The following is a 21,895-nucleotide window of genomic DNA, read 5'->3' on the forward strand; positions in this document are numbered from 1 at the left end:
TGATATTCCTGCCTGGAAGGCACCTGGCTAAAACCAGCATCAGTCCAATTACACAAGGAATGCCACATTTCCAGTAGGTTTTAGCCCTGCCTGAGGGAAAATCGACATGATTTCCTGCCCTGAAAAATTGTAACTGAAATTGAAGAAAATAAATGTGCATACAAGAAGACAGTTTTAGGGAAAGGGGAGTGGAAGGATTGTTGACTAGGTAAAGGTATGGCAGGACCACCTGGAGGGAAGGAGGGCTTTTAGCATCATTAGATTCACCCTGATCTGCAGCTCTAGCCTTCTCCATCCTGACCCCCTGACCGCTTGTTACAAGGCAGAAGCATCAAAATAATTTTTGTTGCCTGATCATAGTTGAAGCACAAATAGTAGCTGCTGTTTTCCTGATCTGACCTCTTGTTAACTGTGGAATTGCTTCTCCCTCACTGCCCACAGAGTATGTGATAATCCTAAATTTATGTAACTTGCTAGTGATCCCATAAACAACTGTTTAGAAAACAGGCAAAATTCCTGGCTCTGCTTAGCAACTTAATTCAGCCTCTGAGGAAAGCTAATGGGTATGCGGTAGCTCAAAGACCCTGGAAGCTCTGCTTCGTCCTGTGGGAGGTGGAAAATATTCATCGTTTCCCTCATTTATCTACGGCAAACTACCTTGTAAATCAGAAAGGACAGAGGGAAACTCCCTGTCGCTGTCCTCACTTTGCTTCAAAAACAGATGCTGTCCCCAAATATGGCAGGTATGATGAAGAAAGCCAGGAGCAGCCTTGGCAAGGCTGGTGGGCAGAAACAGGTGACTGTTATAGCCCAGAGGTGTGTGTGATTTACACAGATCTTTAAAATGGGAGTTACAAGGAGCAAGAAAGTTTCGTGTCTGGTAAAGAAATGGGGCTGAGGAAATGTGATTCATCATTTGGAAGCAGAAAGAAAAGGTCCAGGATGAATTTTCCCTCCAGAGAAAAGACAGATAATAGGGCATCACAGTTGTTGGAAATGTGTTAGAGTGGGCAGCTCCTGCTGTCAAACACTAATAGTTATATGTTGGCATATTCACTGGGGATGGGCAGAAAAATAATCAGAAAGACAACCATCTCTCTCTCTCTAATTTGTATGTATCTATATCTGAGGAGATTCTCAAGAGCTATTGCAAACTGAGTCGTGCTTTCTGTTCTCCTGCAGCTCACTGTGCCAGAGTTATCAGGCAAAGGACAGGAGTGGGAGCCAAGTCCCTCAGGACTGAGTGTCTTGCTGGGATTCATATGGCATGCAGGTAGCAGAGTGACAACTGAGCTCCCAAGGCACAGTTTGCTCAGCCCAGCTCATCTCATCCCATGGGTGTCTGACAAAACAGATGTTCATATCCAAAACTTCAGCGTAGACTTTCAGCCAGGGGAGTGAGATGTGCACCTCCAAGGTGAGCTTCACTGCCTGGCAAGGTAGGTGTCTGAAACAGGCTGGCAGAAGCATCTGGTTCTCCCTGTTAGCAATGACAACAGTAAGAAAGCTCAAGCATAGATGTCTACATCGGCAGAATTTAGGTGAGGTGACTCCCTGCCTTCCCTAATACAAGAGCAAAGTGTAACAAACAGTAACATCTTGGCTGTGAAGAGATATTTGGGTGAGAGAATTGCCCATGGCAGATTAAGGCAAGAAATGTGCCTATGTTGTAGGGGGAGTGTGGAGTCAACGGATGGAAACAAAATACTGCAAAGAAAAGCAAGAAAAACTGTTATGAGGTAAATGGAGAACAGGAGGTATACTAAGAGGGATGGAAGGATTGCAAGATAAATGAGCCCAGGGAGCACACTGTCAATTTAGAGCTTGTAGCTGGAGAAAATATCCTGAGTGTGATGTGCTAAAAGGGGATGGCAGCTTTCAGAGTGAGGACACATGTAAGCTGATAGAAGAAATAGTGGGTTTTTCTCTTAAGCAAAATTTATCACCAGAAACCTTCAATTAAAACAAACAAAACAAGACTAAATCTCTTTTCCAGATTTTCACTGAACAGCCATCACTGTGAGAATACTTGATGGTATTGCATAAAATTTTGATCAATATGACTTTAGATTGCTTTAATATTCTGCAAAAAGTGCTCTGCAGATCACCCTTGCACTTAACAAAGGACACTTAGATGTGTGTCACCTCTTGCCATAGTTTGACCCAATGATAAAAGTGTGAAAAATATGAAAATAGTTTGACTGACAGGTTTGGGGTTTTTTCCCCCCAATGAATGTCTCCCTGAAAAGACAGGCTGCCTTAACTCCAGGAGTTCAATTATACAGACTTTGAAGGAGAAGAAAAATGATAATGAATGCACTTTAGAAACTTCTAAAAAGTTACTTAAAATAGACTTTCCATACATAATGTTACCATGTGAAACTCAGCTGTATCCTGGTCTTCTGGGACTAGGAGACAGCAGTCTGTGTTCTTTTGGAAATTCAATATGAAGGCACCCCTGCCTCTGGTGGTCTGTATGATACAGTCCCTGGGGCTCTGCCACAGACAGGGATTACCTGTCAAGCTGTTCATTTTTTCAGGAGGTGACGTGGGAATGATTTCACTTTAGGTTAGCCAGCAAGATAAAATACTCATTCTGGAAGCGTGTCCTGGCTTGCTTTGGTCTCTTTTTTTCCCCTTTTGTCTGAGTTTTTCTTTAAAAACACTCAACCAAACAACCCTTTGTATCTCAGCTTGATGTAGGTTTAGTAGACGTGAAGCAAGAATATTGTGTGTGGTACAGTGAGTGAGAGAAGATATTTGATAGGTGTGGTGCATTTATATAGGTATTCTCTCAAGCCCAAAAAGATAAGAAATAGCATGTGTAGCCCATATGACTCCCTCAGGTACTTTATGGCATCAAGAAGGCATTCCAGCACTTCTCATTTCAGTATTCAGCCTTTCAATTAAGTTGCTGAATGTCTTTGTTCAAAATCTTCTTCGAATGCTTCCCCTTTTGTCTGAAATACAGTGGTGTGGGATGTCATGTTTCTAAAATGATCACTGGCCTTTAGTAGAAAGTAGTGTGATAGAAGGTTTGCTATTAAAATACTGCTGTAAATAATTAAAACATTTCAGAATATTTGTTGTTGTTAAATATAAATGAAGTAAAAATGCAGCATTAAAAGAAAGGATTGTCCTAATTTAGTCAGTAAGTCGCTGTTCTTTTAAATGGGAAGCAAGTGAGTCACAATTGCAAGCCATTTTGGCAGGGTGAAAAACAGAGATGCAATCATCAATTCACAACAGTGTTTTGTGTTCAAGGAATAATCAGACCTGTTTTTATCAAGGCTGTGCTGCATTGCTAGCCAGCAATATGGCTTTTTTTTTTTCCTATTCCAGATGATTTTGGAACTGCATATGCTTTTTCAGTAAGTAAGCTGGACTTCTATAATGCTTTGCTTAATGTGCCTCCAGATTCTGTTATTTATAGACTTCAGCATAATCAGACTGCAGCTGCTAAAATACATGCAAAACAAAAAGCACATTTGTAACCTGTTAAGGCTTTGCTCTGAGATGCCAGCGAAGTCTGGGATTTACCATGAAATATTACCAAGTGACCTTTCAAGGAGCATCACCAGAGAATACCTGTTTATCTTGGAGATTTCTGTTTTATTTTTCTTTCTCTGTTGAAATCTTGCAGTGTTCTGCTTTCCAAGGGAAGTCTGGCCTTTGTGTGCCATGTGTTATCTTCAAGACATGGTAGGACAGTGGATTTAAGTAATGCAGCATCTCAAATGAGCAGTTCTTCCAGAAAATATGTTTTGTAAAAATTGCCTTTGTTAAAAACAGAGGGAAAGTGTTTTATTGTGTTATAACTGTAATATTGTGATTTTTCTCTAAGTTGTCTTAGTCCTATCAGTATGGACATGATTTACTCATTAACTGTTTTTTCGGTGAAAGTTGGTGGAAAGGATCCCTTGCAATCATGGGAAAACCTACATATTTGGTTTACATAGTTAAGTGAAATGACTTAATGCACCAGCACATATTTTATGAGTTTATAAGATGACAATGTAGTGTTTTAGTGGCATAATCTAGAATGAACAAAGGTGTTTTAAACCATTCACAAGACAAAAAATTGGAACGATTATGTGAGTGAACACAAAACCAGAGCTCTTATTTAGGCTCTAAGGGAGCTTATCTTCCCTAGCTTATGCCTAATGAAACTCTTTTCTTAAGGAAAGTGCTGGTTCCTGCAGAATTAATCTTTACTTTCCAAGGCCTCCTGTAAGAGGGAGATGTGGCAGAAAAATCCACGTAAACAGGGTGACTCTGGAGATGCTGGAAACCAGCTGGTCTTTGCAGTAGAGCTGCAGGGAGATGAAGCATAGTAGATGCATAAGTTAGGATCCCCTCCCAGAAAAAAAGATTTTGTTCCAAAAAAGCCTTGGTACCTGATGTAATTTTTTACTTGCTATAGTAAATGCATTTTTGCAAATTGTTGCAAGAAATATGTTTTCCTTCAATTTGTTTTGAATTTCTGAATTTAGGTGACATTTTCTAGGTGTTAACATACCATTAGCCATGGGAAATAATGCCTCTTCTTGTAACACTGCATATTCAATAATATCAAAAATATTTCTAAAAGCCATCTTTGGAATCACATTGGAGATGCTTTTTTTTTCATGTAGCCCAGGTAGGATGGCTATGGCGCAAAAATATCATTTTCATTGTTGTTAGTCCCATTTTTCTTCTTCATTGTAAGATGGTCAGAAAGAAATGAACAGCGACTTAGAGCATATCCTTGTCTAGCTTTTCTTTCTATTTTCCCTTCTTTACTGGGAGTCCTGGATGCAGCTGGAGAAACAAAAACACTGGGAAGAATCAGTACAAAACACTTGATATATTTTAGAAGACAGCTGGTGGTAGCCTGATAAATGAACTGTACTTTGGCAGGTCAGGTGAAGTGTGACCAACCTAATGACCACTGTCCTGTGAATCACAGTGAATAGTAACAAACATTTGGAAATTGCTGTTCTTTTAAGAACAGGAAAACTCGCCTAGGTATAACAGTTCACAAGATTCCACAATGTTCCTTTCTATCTGTGTTTCCTCAAGAACCAGCACCAATAGCATTTAATGACTTTGTGACTTGTACTCCCAGGTTTCAAAAGGTTGATGGCATATTTTTTTTTTCCTTGAAAGATTTAATGGTCGCAAAAATTAGACAAAGAGCTGAAATGACTTAAGGTCACTCAGCAGGTCGGTGTCAGAGTTGGGCAGAGAACCTCCTCCTTGCATCCCAGGGCTGGCTGCTGACCCGGGCATTCCACAGAGCCTTGTTACAGTGGTGCATTTAATCAGCTTCACTCTGTGTTGTAACTCATTGTGGTGTTATGGATATCTAAAGGGTAGGATTTTAACTTCACAATCTGCTGTTATTGAATTAGTTTTATGTTATGTTAATTTCTTTGTCTCATGGCATTCATTGCCTGTGATAATTGATGCACAATATATAACCGACTTCTATATTCATTTGGGTAACTGCATTTAATTGCCTGGTATAAAATATGTGCACTAAGTACAATCTGCTATGACTGCTATGACTGAGAAGTGCTCATTGGTATGGACTTGAGGGTGCTTTATCTTTCTGACAACCTGTCTGAAAGAAGTCTAAATGTCTCTTGCAATTCACCGTCCAAGGATTGGTACTTGCATCATGTCTGCAAAAAGAGAGAGCACCAAAAAAGTATAATGTGAAATCGCTTTACAAAATGCTTGGCATCAAAATTTTGTTAATCAGAAGTTCTCAAATCAGGAAGTTTTTATGAATGTCCCTGCCTCTCCCAAACATCAAAGAATAGCAGGCCCCAGAATATTTTTTACATTTTCTCCTGTAAATCAGGATTATGGCTTTATTTGCTTCTGAAGTTACTCCCCTGAAATAGGGCTACTACCATGCACAAGTGTTTATAAAAACAGATTTCTTTTACATATATCTTCAGGTCATTAATGTCCAGAGGAGTATTAGTGAATTGTAAATCAGGAATGCTCTCTAAAGGTGTGATGTCAGTGAAGTGGTGCTGGTTAATGTCTGCTCAGGTTACACAAGATCCCTGCATAAGCTTACACTTTCTTGCCTGTTTAACCAGTAACGGTGATTAAATTTATTATTAAGAAAGCAAGAATCTTTGCTAGTAGAAGTATTCCTCATCAAACTTAGGATTTTGCTTTTTACATGACATTAGACAGTGGGTTTGTTTGTTTTCCTTGCTTGTTTTATTTCCAGTGTCATGAAGGGTATAATAGTGCAGCGTCTGAGCTACACAAAGAAATGCTGAAATTTGCCCAAAGCTGATTTTATTTTAAGCATTAATGAAACCTTCTCTATACAAATTTTCAGAATTAGCTTTTTAAACAAAAGCTAATGTTTGAGTCTAAATCAGGTATGTAATGCCTGTGAGACTATTTTAGCCATATTATGTTGCTCTGTCTTAATGTAACCACTGAGTTGTCACTAGAAGGGATGTTCACAATTAGTATTTTTCTTTTTAAAAGAGCTAGTTTCTACAGTCTGTGTCCTTCAGGATGGAGCATTAGTTCTGCCTACAGCTTACTGCAAATTATTCAGCGTTCATAGGTTCGTTTATGCTTGTTATTCAGCTCTCTTCCACTGACAAAATAGCCTGCAGCAGTTCTTGGTTAGATAGAACTAGTTCCACTTTAGGCTCCTCACGTTCTCTTTTATGGCTTTTCCCCTGGTTCACCCTGCACTGTATCCAGGTACTTTTGATGAAACAGTAAACCTGGTGGTCAGAGAGAAAGAAAAGCTGCCCAGAGCCAGGGTGGGCTACGAGAGTGTGTTTTGAGCAAAGACTTCCTTGGCATATTGGGCAGACCTGGTGGTACAGTACACCATGAGTTTCACCAAATCAACCTACTGATTATGCTTTCGTTCATATTCATGGTGTTATATTCTTCTTCCTCTGCAACGACTTTAACAAATACTTGTAGATAATTCATGAAAGTAGACCAAAATTTGAAATATGTGAACATGTCAGAAGGAAAAGACCAAAAAGTCATTCCCAGTAGACGGAGGTCTGATCCTGCATTTCTGACAGAAGTGGGGCAACTGCAGTGTGGGCTTGGGCAGAAGAGTGTGTAGCGTTCAGCACCAGAGTTGTCACCTGGTACACACTTCACCAAACAGTAAAACGTGGGCAAGGGGGATGGCAGAGAGAGTCCAACACCCATTTTCTTCCTCTTATCCCAGCAATCCATGCCTATCTCAGATGCCTTTGCCCCAAAACCATGGGGCAGTACCTCCTTCCTCCCCATTAGCCATGGTGATGCATTATGGGGACAAGCAAGTAGCACACAGCAAGGTATGAAAGACATTTCATCACCATTGGTTTTTAAATGCTCCTTTCTTCATCAAGGCAACAAGGCTGCTGCTCAGGGAAAGAGGTGAACCACTCTCATCTGGGCTATTCAGCACATACTTGTAAATTGGGATTGATTTGGCAGTGATTCATAAAGAGCAAGGAGGGCTGTACTGTGTAAGAAATAACTTATTGACAAGGAGTAATTCAGCCATCCCTAACCTCAAAACAGATGTTTGTGGTCAGAAGTTTATAGCCTCAGTGGAAAGGGCTAAGTACAAGTTTAAAGAGCTGAATAGGAGACACCCAGTTTTTAAAAACTTGACATAAATCTTGGCTGCCTTGCCTTATGTTAGTCGCATCCCCTGCAGAAGATTTCCATTCAGTGTTTGTTTGCTGTTTATAGATGTTATTTAAAAGCTAATTTTATGATAAAAATATTTTATGTTATGTATAATGAATAGCGGAGATCAAATAAGAATTGGAATTGCAAATTCAAATATTAAGAGTTGATAAATATTGACTTTTAAGTAGACACACTGTAGATTTGAACAAAATGCTTTTTAGCCTAGTGTATTGGTTATTTGTAAATTACAACATACAAAAAAATGTGGACCATTGTCTGAGCCTGACTCCTTCACTTTTACAGCCATTGATTTGGTCATGTTCCTATGAAATGATGTGTACAGTGCCATGAAACTAAAAGATTAAACTTTCTGGCTCATACTTTATGCACATCAAATGAAAAAAAAAAGAAAAGTGTGGGAGGTACTAAACTAAAATATAGTGTAATTATGTTAATTGTGTCTTTTCTACAGATGAGTCCTTAGGGTCTACATGTTGGAAACCACCTAATTATGGTCTTTCAAGTAGTTTCTTAAAGTCAGCACAGCTATTCTAGGGCTGAACAAGTCACCAAGATTCACCTACACAGTGCTAATAACCTCCCTGAACACTTGTAAGCTTCTGGTCACTTGCTGGCCCCTGGTACCCAACACCCTGGATCAGACCCCTTAGGCTACTGGAAAGCCAAAAAAAATGAATGTGGCCCTCCTTAACCCACAGTCCCAGGTACCTGGTGCACAGAGAGTAGCTTGGGCTTCTGTATGTGATCATCCTCAGCCCAGTGTTTTCTGCTGCTGCCGAAAGTGCTGGGAGCTCACAGACCTGGCTCACACCTCTTACGTGTCACCTGTTCAGCCTCCTTTCCCATGAGCGATGCGCTAACGTGGTGAGCCTCCCAAGCAATGACAGCAACAGCAATAAGTTGCCCTTATGTAAAATTCATGGCCTGACAGACACCTGATGAGAGCTATGTGTTTTAGCTAGAAACAGATACTGCACTTTTGCTTTGAGCTAAGTAACCTCTGTGAGCCAAGGGTGCAGTGTTAGTTAAGGAGCAGGCATCTTCCTCAGCTTCGTTAGGTTTTCTTTCCACATCTCTGCAGGCTCCATTCTGTAAGTCATTGCACAATATTTTCTTTCCTCTTTCCATCTCATTACAGACTACTGTTTCCTTGAAACTTGTAGCACCAGTTAATTGTTAATAGTTAAAAAAAGAAAAAATCATATTCATCCCTTAATATGTTCTTTCAGCCGATGCCTTCATGCCGAGGAGGCTGTGTAGCTACTGATAAGACCTAATTTGTGAAGGGCTTTTCAGTGGCCTGACAGGTTCATACGTGGTACTGTTTGTTCAGCAGGTGAGGAGGAGTGTTTGCTGGAATGCCTCTACAGAGGCTGTGAAATGTGTGCACAGAGGCTGGGGCTGCTGATCCAGAGGGAGTGGGCAGGAGATTCGAGTGCTTCCCAGACGTTGGTCCTTTGTTGTGTTCTGACTCTGGCACTTGGAGTTATTTCCATCTTTTTTCTTTCAGAGCCTAATGAGCTGTGTGAGGGCCCTGTGCTTGGTGATATCCCATCTCAAGATGCTGCTAATACAGTAGGTAATTATTCCTAACTGAAGAAGTCAAGCAGAAGAAAAAGGATCCAGGGAAAAGCAATGGCTGCTGGTAAATATCTCAGGTCTGCAAAGGCCGTAAGAAAATAACTGGAAAGAGCTGATTTGAGGTGTGACTGGGGAGGAGAGAAGAAAAATGTGTGATCACATCTTGTGTCTGGTGTTTCAGTATCAAAGTATATTCAGTTTTCAGTTAAGGTGGCATCCCTTAACTACCTCACCCACACCCCCCCATCAAAGGAAGACCATACATGGGCTCAGTCTGTTTTGACCATACTTATGATATTTCTCTTTTGGTTTTAGAACAAAACTTGGTATTTGCTATAGTGAATGGAATTTGTTTGTTCTCTTTTTAGTTAGGGCATAATGTATTCTTAAATCTTTTACAAAATAAAAAATTGCATCTTATGGAAAACAGTTCTTTTTTGGGGGTCTGTTTGGTTCTCACAGGTTTCAGGCAAGTTCCACAACTATCTTTAAGTTCTAGCAAAGTGTTGCAGGGCAATTTATTCAGGTTGGGAGAGGCCTCAGATGGTCCCCAATCCAACCTCCTGTTTAAAGCAGGGCCAGAGATAGGGTCAGATCAGCTGTTCAGGGCTTTACGAAATTGAGTCTTGAAAGGTGCCAGGGATAGTGACTGCACAGCCTGTTCTACTTCTTGACTGGTGAAATAGTTTTCTCTTTTCTTTGCACCATTTTACATCTGTTGAATGTTTCCAATGACTTTATGCTCTATTATAGTATACCAAGAACTATTATCAATAATCTAAAGGTGAATCATAATTAAGAAACAAAACAAACCCAAAATAAACAGTGGTTGTGATACCTCATTCTCACTGAAAGATTTGGTTAAAAATTGTGGTGCATTAGCTTTTCTACTTACAGCATGTTTACTTTCTTGCAGCAGCTGATGGTTTGGGAAGTATAGCTATAGATACCACGCAGCTTAACATGTCAGTCACTGATCCCACAGCTTGGGCTACAGCTATGAATAACCTGGGGATGGTTCCAGTAGGACTAGCAGGACAACAGCTTGTGACAGGTAAGATTTTTCCTTTTTTAAAAACATCGCTCCTATCAGTCATGAATTCTTCGTGTCCTTTGAAAAATATATGGAATGTTTTCTGAGGATATTATATTTTTATGTTCTGAAAACATCACCTATGATTAATATCTCATACTGTATATTAGTCTCTTATTGTCGTAGCTATGTAATCCATATTATATTTTAACCATGTGAAAAACTAAAACTCTCAGGGCAAATTGAACAGCTAAGCCATCAATCTTTATGCTGGGTCAAGACTAGGAGGCAAGTCATGTAAGAGGAACATTTGTTTTTGTTTCTCTGTTCAAGCAGGATGTCTTGAGGTTCTGCCAAGGAATACCCTGGGCTAAGAACTCTTGACTGGAGATTTTGGAGTTGTGTTAATTGGGCAGAAAATCATGAAGCCTGTCCAGTTCATATGCTCAGTTGATATTAGTGAAGCTTTCCTGTCAGGTGTGTGCTTATTTACTTTCTGACTGGTTCCATAAAATTGAATGTCAAGATATTGTTCTTGTTAGACTTTGTCACTTACTTTCCAATCATAGCTTGGGAGAGTGTTGCAAGGGATCACTTACTGTAATACTCACAAAAACAGTATTTTGAAACTGGCAATATTTTACAGATAAGACTGGACATAGCAGACTTTATTGTCAACAGTAGAGGCCCAATTAGCTGGAAACATTAAAACTTCTTTTCTCCTGTGATGTAGAGAAGAATTATTTATATAGGGGTGGGTGCCCTGTAGACATAAGCCATGTGCTAGGCATATGACAGATTCCCTCTGGAAGCTGCACTGCCACTTCAGCTTAAGAAGAGCTGTGTAATATCTGTATCAGAGCAGCATCCTGTCATGTCTGCGTCTCTCCACGTAGACATGGATGCAGTGAGCCAGGTCATGATGTAAATCACTCTCCTTGCCTCACCAGGGATGCCTGATGATTAATTTTGGCCAAATATGCCCCCTCCTGACACTGGGAACTGAGCGGAGCTGTGCCAGTTCACAGCTGATGGTCTGGCTCCGAATTACCTGTTTTACAGGCGGGTACACTAAGCTGCAAGAAAGCTGATTTATAACAAATCAGTCTCAAGCAGAGAACTGAGCCGGTGGAGGCTGTGAACTGATTGGTGATCTCTAGCTTTAACCCCATGCTCCTGATTAAAAGAAACAAGCAAAGCCATCCACTCCTTTGGATCCAATTCTCTTCAATGCTTCTGTCAACGACTTGGATGCAGAAGCTGGGTCCATACTAAGTTTACTGATGATACTAAACAAAAGAGAAGCTGTTGCTTCTCTAGTGGGTAGATTGGCCTAATAGGGAGTCTGGATAGATTACAGGGCTGGCCGATTACCCAACTGTGTGATGGTTAATCAGGACAAATGCCACATTCTGCACCTGCGACTATGTAATCCTGGATGTATGAGTGGACTGGGAGAGAAGAGGTTGGAGTGCAACCTTGCAGAAAGAATCTGCTGGGTTTTGTTGATGAGAAGCTCAGAATCAGTCAATAATGTGTCCTGGTGGCCAAAAGGGTCACATTAGGCGTGATGTAACTAACCACTCAAAATAAGCATTTATCCCACTTTTCTCAACTTTGGTGCAGTTTCACCATGACAGCTGTGTGTTGTAAGAGTCGTATGAAAAATATGAGAGTGATGAGCATGTTCAAGGGAAGGCAACAAAGATGATGAAAGGGACTAGAGGGCAAGGCTTGTGAGGAGCAGCTCTGGATACTAGGTTTGCCCAGCTTAGAGAAGAGGAGGCTGAGGAGTTGCTGTCTACAACATCCTAATGAAAGTGAGTGCAGAGGGTGATGCTGATCTCTCCTCTCTGGTGTCCAGTGATAGGATGTGAGGGAATGATTTAAAGCTGCATCAGGGGATGTTCAAATTTGTTATTAGGAAGAAGTTCTTCTCTGTGAGAGTGGTCAAGCACTGGAACAACCTACTCAGGGATGTGGTTGTGGCCTGTTCAAGAAGTATTTTGACAACACTCTTGAATACATGCTATAATTTGTACCATGTGGAGTTAGGAGCTGAACTTGATCATTGTGAGTCTCTTCCAACTCAGAATATTTAATGGTTCTGTGTGTTGATGAGGAAACAACTTTTTCCGTTTTCCAGTGGAGATTTGCCTGCAGATGTTGTGCTCAACTTGAACGCGATTACCTCCAACCTGAAAATAGTCACATGTCAAAATCACATTCTGCTGCTTTCATTTATAATCATCTTAGTTACATATGCTATGGAAGTTTGCCCTGCCTTTCTGTCTTGCTCTATTCTGTCTCTTCAGTTCCAGTGTAAGTTTTGTCCTCAGGTGTGCAGTGCAATCCCTACATGGCAGCCTCATCTCAGGTGCAGTGCTTTTCCCCACAAGGGAGGATCTCCAGTATCTTATACCACTGACAGCCCCCTGCTGTAATTTCCATAATTATGTGTATCACATATTGTAAAGATGCTGTACAAGTCAGTTCATGTTTGTTCAGCATTTTCAATGTATGGAACGTGCTATAAGTAATAAATATTAATTACTGAAGTGCTGCCTGATTTCTCTACAGGTACAGAATAACTTATTTTCTTTCCTTTCCTTTTGTTTTTCTTTGTTTTAGACTCCTTTGTATTTTCAAGGTAAATAGGTGCTTTGATGCTTCATTATATTTCCCTAAGATTCATAAGTTTTGGACACATTTTCTTTATTGCAGATCCATAATAGCAAAACTTCAGTTTGCCATGGAAATACTTACAGATTTTTTTGCTCTAATATATTTACTGTATCTGTGTTCAGTGAGGGTTTGCATCATTATATTCAACCAAATATCTAACTACGCCCTAGCTATTGCTGGCTTTTTCATTTTTTTGCTATTAATCCTAGTAATGAAGTCAGCTTTGTCAGCAGTCACATACTGCTTTTGCTACTGTCATCTGTTACATTTCTCTGGGATGAAACCATGTCCCTGTGCTAACTATTTGTCCATCTTTAAAATTTTATGTTATTCTCTTTTTTTGGTTTTTTTTTTTTTTTTTTTTTTTTGTTTTTTTGTTTTTTTTGTTTTGTTTTTTTTTTTGTTTTTTTTGTTTTTTGGGGGGGGGGTTGGGTTTTTTTTTTTTTTTGTTTTGTTTTTTTGTCCCCAGCCTTGTTGATAGCTAGGAAAGCAATGAGTACTTTAGATTAAACTTGGAGAGACTGTGATCTTTACATATCCTGCCATAGTCTGAAATGTGGTCTGTAGTATCCACCTGTATCCTGACACGTCTTAGTCCTCTGGTCTGTCAGTGCTCAAAGGACTTATGCATTCATGGGCTTTCCTTCCCCAGACTGACCAGTTCCTGATTGCTCTGCAGGGCATTTTTGTTCTCATATGTATAGAGTCCATATGAACTAAGTCTTTTTAGAGGTTTCTCAAGACTTTTTTCTCCCAAGCAGTTCTTAGATTCGCTGCTGTGTAACCCATTGGGATGCCTGCCTTGTAACAGTAATGCTCCCCAGTTTGCAATCTGTGAAACTCTTGTCTAGCTGAAGAGTTTGCTAAAATGAAGCTTCCGCAACATCTGGCCAATACTATTCTCTCAGCCTGGGATGACAGCTCTCTGATCATGGTAACTAATCAATTTTAAGCACTACTAACCTTCTAATACAAGTTTAGGTGATATCTGCACTCTGTTTAATTCCTTATCTCCCAGTGCTGTAAAATTGGATTTTTGATCTGGGCAAATGTCAGAACCTTTCATTTATAAAGATGGGTTCCTGTTAATAGTTCAATAATATCTCTCATGTGTTGACATATATTATGCTTATAACTTACAGTTATTCAGAAAGCTTACTTTTTCCATGTATTTGGCTGATGCACTGCATGTACACTACTATATGCATTTATAAATTATATATACATAATTCATACAATAAACTGTAGTTTAATAAAACATTAGCTAAAGTGTTAAAGATTAATGTGGAATAGTTATGGGTGAAAAGTATTTTCAGTCTAAATTTCCCCTTTCAGCAGGTTATAATTTCTTAAAAAAATGTACCTTTTAGGCTGAATTTTCTCATGGTTGCTTTTAGCCCAGAGGAAAAAAAGATCTGGAAAAGTTGAAGGAAATCTGTTAAACTGCTTTTGAATTATCCAGGCCTTAAAATTGCTGTTTTCTATGCTTTGAGACTCTGAGAAAAAGGGTCAGGTAAGAGGGGAAGGTTAGTTTGTAGTTCATTTTTCTGTGAACTAAAACCTCTTTTTGCACTCAGCAACTCTGATTCAAGCACATCTTTCAAGTGCATTCAAGTCTGCTGTTTTTTTTAGATTTTAGAACTAGAAGAAATACTCAGTGACCTAAGCCAACTGAGAATGTTTTATTTTGCTTTTGCACTGGTACTTTTTAAAGGCAATTTTGACATTCCTAGATTTAGAGTTCTTGCACTTTCATTTATTTCAGCAAATGCCATCAGGTAACCTGTTTTCTAAGGGAAGATATCGTGCTGAGAAAATTATTTACTTCTCTGGTTCAGTTCAGTTCTCCTTTCACTAATTAACCAGTGCTCTGAGAAACAGGAAGCAATTTTGAGGCGCTTTCCTCCAGATGACCTAAACATTTCTGAGTCAAAAATAGTGTATGTCAGAAAGTTCCCCAGCACAAATGAACCTGAAGAGTGGTACACAAGTGGTAATTCATTTAGCCTTTATGTTAAGCTCATGCCCTGTGACACATATTTGTGCTCTTACAGAGTAAAATAACAAACCACAAGGGCAGACATCCAAGATGAAAGTTATAGGTCTGCCTGGAAGTCAAGGGTATGTCTGAAAACTGATGCCTTCTGCTTATTTAAAGAATAATTATTAAGGCATGTTGTTCCATAAGAGTCTGGCCAATATACCTCAGCCTCAAGATACTGAGGTTTTCAGTGACACCCAGTTTTTGTATTTTTTTTCCCTGAAGATAGTCTTTGACCACTTGTACAAAGTCCTAGTGAAATCAGAGACTAGGAACCTTTGAAGCCTAACATCTTGCTTACCAAAAAATATAGAAAAAAACACCATTTTTGTGGTTTTAGGCATATTTTTTAGACACTAGAGGTTGTGAAATATTAGGCACTTACATCAACCTTTCTGTTTTTCCATTTGTCTCTGCTTTCTCCACACACTTGTCTTTTGACCTGATTTCAGTGAAACATAGGAGCTGTCAATTCCAATCAGGTCATCTTGCTCAGGATTGTGCTTTTGACAGTGTTGAGTACCAGGTACTTCACAGGGAGAGATCCACAAGGCAAATCAGTGCTGAAGTGCTGCTCTCTCCAATGTGCTCTCCTCTTGATCATTAATAAATAGAATGAGGTTCCCCAAACTAGAAGTTATCTATCCAAATCAAGTCATAACTCACAAAAGCTTCATTTTTGGAAGCAATACCCACTACAGCAAGTAGTTGCAATCCTGAAACTGCAACCCCAGACATACTTTTTGATAACAGAAAGATCTGTGAAATTTTGATCTAGAGACTCCTGAATCTCAAGACACAGGGTTAAATGTCCTTCCCAGAATTTTATTAGCTTGAAATTTTATTAGCCTAAAAATGTTTGAAGTCATAATATTCAGGCTCTTTTTCTTCAGAATGAAGACTGTAACTACAGGCAATCACTATATTCAGATTCCAGGCATGCTTTATTAATTATTGTTCACTGCAGGTCATCATATGCTGACTAAATGGTAAACATATTCCTCACTGTTCTGGTTGTGTACCATTTTTGTAACGTTAATGAATAAAAATCAAATCAAGTAGAAAATCAAGATTTATTATATTCAGCAGCTCCCCAAAGAAAGACTGTACAGGGCTGAAGATTTTAGGAAGTCAGCTGGCCGGAGGATTTTCCCAACTCTCACGTGTATACCTCTTCTGTGGCCTCTCCATTACTGAAGGCTTAGAGCCACTGGTAGCCATCTGGCAGTATCATTTCACTCTACCCCTGCTACCCTGTTACCTATTAAAGCTTCCTTTTTCTATACTCTATTGCTTAGCCACTAATCCAATGTGCTGATGAGTCCATAATCCAAGAGAATGCCTAACAAAACACAGCTTCCTTTTCTGTAATTAACACTTAACTCCTGCTGTCTCATTATAGTGTATAGACAAAAATTTTGAAGTGAGTCATTTGTATAATGAGCTGAAGATAGTCACTTTTCAAAGATAAAAAATGCTTAAGGATCTGTAATTTGTGACTGAAATTTAGCACTTGCCAGATGTAAGCTTTGGTGTGCACAGACAGGTGTTTGAGGCACTCCTTGAGCTCAGGTTCCCCTGCCTGTGAAAGCTGCAGACCACAAGAGCTGAAGAGTTCAGCAGCCCCATGGCACAGTAATATTCAGTGTCCTTACCCCTGTTCTGAATGCTGCACTGGCTTGACATCTGGCAATAAAAAAAGATATCAAAAGTCTTAATAAAATCCATACCTTTCCGTAGATTTTACAACCCTCTCAAGGTTACAAGGTATCTTCAGAAGGTGTCATTTCATCTCTTATGGCTTCCCAACCTGTTTTATGTGTCGTGTTTCGTTAACAAGTCAGCCTATGATGTAAAAGAAATGTAGTAAGATATTCTCTGAAAAAAACCAAAACTTCTCAATTTTATTTTAGTTCTTTTCTATCTTATCATCTTCCCTATAGAAACATTTTAGTCAAGAGGAAAAGATATACCATTCAAATTATCTGAATGACCCATCAGAATAATTACACTTGTATGAAAAATACTCTTAAGGATTAGTGTTGCACTTACACCTAGATAAAACTACATATTTTTATTACTGAGGCACAGAAGAACAGCAAGAGTGAGAGAGAATAGGTACTGTGGGAATCCCAGTATGTAGAGCCACTGGGAACATCTCTAAAGTATTATATAGTAGTGTAACAAGTAGGTTTTCTTCATTGACCTGAAAAGCGCCTGCAGAGTTAATCACACTTTCTATCATGTGAGTGTTACTCAAGGAGACTTCACTCCAGGGGACATTAAAGTGCTAGGAACAAACACAGTCAGTTTACAACAGAAAAAGGAGAGAAAGATTTGACAGCCAGAGGAAAGGTGGTAGAAACTCTTGAGTGCCTTTTGACACGCTATCAGGGTTAAGTGTGCCTCTTAGGTCATTCAAGTACCTCCTCTATATTAGACTTTAATTGAGGCCAGGGATGAAGATAATGATTAAAATCTGCTCGGTGCTTGAAGGTAAATAGTAGTTTTAACATGGTATGAAGGGCTGAATGTCCCAAGTAAACAAGATTGAGAGGTGAGCAGGGCCACATAGAGGGAATTGCTAGGTGCAAAGCTTGTGTTGAATGCAGAGTGAAGGTTTATTTAGGAATATAGTATCCCCCTTTCTGCTGTTATACTTCTATCCAAGCCAGTTAACAGTTTAGGAAAACAGACTGATTACTATTTGGCATACTTTTCTTAATGATCTCAAAATACTGGAGTAAATTTATGATGCAAGCCATATTGTTTGGATGTTTTGGCATTTTGTTGTAGGGTTTGTTTTTTTTTTTTTTTTTTATTAATTCCTGGCTGTTGTTAATTATACCACTAGCAATCTGTTTGGCATGTTCTTATTTGATGTTACAGTAAAGTAACATGAGGAAATATTTTATTTTTGCAGAAGTTTTCCCCATCTTTTATCTTGCTTTGGAAAGCCTCCATTCCTATTATTTTCCATGTGTTTGTTTATTCTAGACCAGAAAGCCCATGAGTTACTATGAGCATCCCACTGCATAAAGTAAGCCAAGAGGCTGTTGGGAATCATTTGCTACTGACTGTTTACTTCTGTTAGAGTATAGCTTTGTCTGCAGCTCTTTCCCTTCCAAGGATCCCAGGTTCTTTGGTGAACACAGGGAGCCCAGTGTAACCTGAGTGACATACGGTTTGCTAATGGAAAAATTGAGTTATTGTGGGTAGAAGTCAATAGAAAAACCAGATTGACCATTTTAACTAATCAAAGGAAAGGTATGAATACCGGGTTGCATAAATTCAGGGGTGAAAAAGGCTGGTTAATGGCAGGCTGCTCGAAGGTGAGGTGCTGAGCACAGTCGTGGTGTCTAGGTGGCAAAGGGAAGGTGATGCTACCTGAAGCCCTTAGGCCAAAGCTGTTTACAGGTTCTGTAGATGGTCCACAGGGGATGGACACAGCAGTCCCAAGAGGACTGTTACCTCAGTCCATGCAGAGTGCTCTCAGGAGGGTGCAGATGGCACTGCCTGGGGCAGTCCCAGAGCAAAACTTGGAAGGGGTAGACTTGAATACAAATGGATCCCAAGACAGCCACCCCAAATCGAGGCTATAAAATCCTTTGTTCTTCCCTAGTCAGGCTATGTTTTTGTTTGCACAGGTTAGGTTGATGCTTAGAGCTTGACCCGTGGAGAGGAAGCATTAGAAGCTTAATTTCTATGTTTTAGCTTGAGGAAAAGAACATAAGCGTAGTTTTCTTTCCCTTCTGCCACCTGTGCTTCAAATGTCCTTTGTTTATACATGAGAACTGGGTCTCACAAAGAGCATGAAGATGCACATTCAGTTCAAGGCAGGAGTCTCTCTGTGAAATATGAGCAGAACTGATCAGTGTGGAAAAATGTCTTTTGATGGTCTGCACTGAAGAAGAAAGTTGGGATTCACTTAGCCTAATCCCTGGGCATGTGAGGGAGTTTGTAACAGAATACTTCATTAATGTTGTCTTCAGTCAGATAAACAATGGATTTGCCACACCTTCCCGTGCTCTGGTGGTGACAAATGATGTTCATGACAGCAGCTCTGAGTAATGTCTCTGTAATGGGAAGCAGCTGGCCACTGGAGTAGTTCTGTTAGTGGACATGGCGGTGAACGATAATTAAGCTTAATACATACAATATGCATGCTGTAGTATAGATTTAGATTGTATTCTGCCCAAATATAAAAGATACTCTGTTAGTGTAGCCTCAGAAATTTAATAGCTCTATTCATAAATAAGAACAGCTTTATCTGTCTTCCCCTGATTTGCACATTTCTTATTCCAATTATTCTTTTCCTAAAAAATTATTTTCTTGGCTCTAGCAGATTTTCCTTTATAGATAATCTCCTCCTTCTGACCACAATACCTACATTATTTAGTAATTATTTGTTTTTTCCATTCAGGAAAGGCTTAGAGATACAGAGCTCTAGAAAGTTAAACAATGCCTGAATCCTTAAGAGTCAATCCTGGCCCAAATTGCCCATGGTCTATTTTTTTTCACTTAGATAAACCAGGTAGGTAAGGGACTGCATGGAAACAATGGGATAATACTGATTGGCATGAAAAGCAGCAGTGATTATGGAGCTTCCTGTCTGTTATTTAGATTTTTATAGGTATCTTGGCACAGCAGTAATATGGTGCTAAGTGAAAAAGCAGTTTTAACTCTTTTTATCTGATATTCTGAGTCAGGCACTGAAGAACAGGAAAACTATTGTGCACATTAGAAACAGGCAGACAATTCCTACCTTCTCTTCCTCTTTGACTATGCTGCTGTGATATTTAGAGGATTTGGAAAAGGGGAAGGAGAGAGCTTTGGCTGCATTTAGAGAAGACAGTGCTGTGGGGAAAGGTGCCGATGTGCTTAATGCCACCTTTTTTGTAAAGACCTAGTAACACAAGCTGTGCTTCAGAAAAGACTTGTCCAGACTGCACTAGAGGGAGAGAGCAAGTTGTATGCTTGTCCAGCACTTTTTCTTCTTTCTGACACAGTTGTATTTCAAGTGGTTCATTTCCCTAGCAATAAATGTGGAATATTATAACTGACTGCAGTGTTAAAGTTTTACCTTATTTTGAGCTCATCTGTCAAATGTATTTATCCATTCTGTTGGAAATCTGTTTTAGGAATTGATCTATACTTGGACTTATATTACTTAGACCTTTCCAAAAATAGTCACTGAAATCTTCTTTTCTGGCACCTTTTGGTAACAGTTTTGGCACTTTAATTAAGCATGCTTAACTGAAGCATTTTTGTGATGTCGCAAATTATCCTAAACTTTATCTGCTATAATAGGCAGTACCATTAAGTATTCATTAAAATAGCAATAAATTCACCAAAACAAAAGGACAAGAAAAAGTGACTAGATTTTGTTGTCTGTTAATTCATACTAAATCTGTATAAACCCAAACACAGTGCTGCTGTCCTTTAATGTAATAAATGTCACAGCATCCGTTTCTTTCTTCATTGTGTTTTCAATACCTCTGTAACCTCCTAGGTCTTAGGCAAAGGCCATGGGTTGTGGACAGAGAGAGCTCAGAAGCTGCACCTGGATTTCAGGGCTATGTGCATGTAGCAGGGTTTGGGAGGAATCTGCAGCTGAGAAGCTGAGTAGCTGATTTTTATAAACTGCTTATTATAAATATTGTGGGTCTCTTTATGTTATTAGCCTTATTAGCAAAAATTTGGTATATGAAAGAAAAATCAAGTACAAGTTTTTTCTTGGTATTCACCACCCTCTGTAAAGCAAGATTTCTCTTCCAGTTTTTCCTACATATGTTGCCTTTTAACTTTGTGTCCTTTTGTTCTGGTCTGTCTAATTACCTCAAGTAGATAATCAAGCTTGATTTTATAATAAACCATAACTGGCTCAGGCTTGTCATGACTGATTTGTTGACTCCCAAGACTAAAGACTTTCAACCTCAAGACTAAGATCATTTCTGGCTGCAATTCAGGGTATTAATTCTGAACTTTAAAATCTAAATATGGTTTGGAACATGTGTCCTGTGTTTTCCCTTCAAAAAAGAGAAAACTGCATTTCTGTTGGGTTTTTTTGCGGGGGGGTACTTTGGGTTTTTTTGGATTTTTTTCTTGGTGGTGGTGTTTGAGTGGAATTTAAACTGGAATTAAGATAAAACAAGCCCAAAACATCTGATTCTGCAGAAGCAGGCTTGTAAGTAACCATGATTAAAAAGGTTGAAGGTAAGGGGCTATTATATATTAATAGAAGTTACTAGTAGAGGACCTTCAAAGCAAACATACATCTCCATCAAGGATCCCAGCACATACTTCCCTATAACTTCAGCACCACCTGATGGGGTGGCATGTGTCTCTACACATGTGCATACCTTCAAAATGTAAAGGTGTGATGCTAAGGAAACAAATTATAGCTAATGACTCATATATACCATTTGGTGTCCCTTAGGGACTGCCTCTCTTCCAGTGTTTTACTTCAGCAACTGAGCTCATCAGGGACATGAGAGTTAAGCATTCTTCCAGCTATTCATACAGGGATTTGAGGCCCTGGGTTCTCCATGGAGGGCCTTTTACTGCAGCTATTTTAGGAGACAGTTGTTTTCCTACCTCCCTGCTTTCTCATTCCCCCAGTCTTTGTTTTTCCATCAACAAAGCAGTGTCATAGATTTGAATGCAATCTCTGTAGTGCTACTAATGGCCATGAAGATATCAGCTTCCTCAAGTGTAATAGAGGGATTCCATTATTCTAAGGATCATGTAACAGAAACATTGTCACACATCTGCATGTTCTAGCCACTCTTCCTGGGAACTGTCATTCTCCTTTCTGAGTGCCAACAGGCATCATGTTATGGATCTAGTGGCATTTCTTCAGA

The 21,895-nt window shown here is 39.4% G+C and overlaps 1 protein-coding gene across 3 annotated transcripts in view; it reads left to right on the forward strand.

Annotated features, from left to right (window-relative positions):
• The window catches only part of ENOX1 (ecto-NOX disulfide-thiol exchanger 1), a 359,470-nt gene that overhangs the window by 213,326 nt on the left and 124,249 nt on the right, over nucleotides 1-21,895 (forward strand). For 2 of the 3 annotated variants that reach the window (XM_053936182.1, XM_053936183.1), the window contains exons 4-5: nucleotides 9,203-9,337; nucleotides 10,190-10,327. In XM_053936182.1, the coding sequence (XP_053792157.1) occupies nucleotides 9,328-9,337; nucleotides 10,190-10,327 (148 nt within the window). In that variant the 5' untranslated portion in view covers nucleotides 9,203-9,327. The remainder of the gene's footprint in view (nucleotides 1-9,202; nucleotides 9,338-10,189; nucleotides 10,328-21,895) is intronic. The other variant, XM_053936184.1, reaches the window with a different exon arrangement.

Source organism: Vidua chalybeata, chromosome 2 (assembly GCF_026979565.1).
Source record: "Vidua chalybeata isolate OUT-0048 chromosome 2, bVidCha1 merged haplotype, whole genome shotgun sequence".
NCBI lineage: Eukaryota > Metazoa > Chordata > Aves > Passeriformes > Viduidae > Vidua > Vidua chalybeata.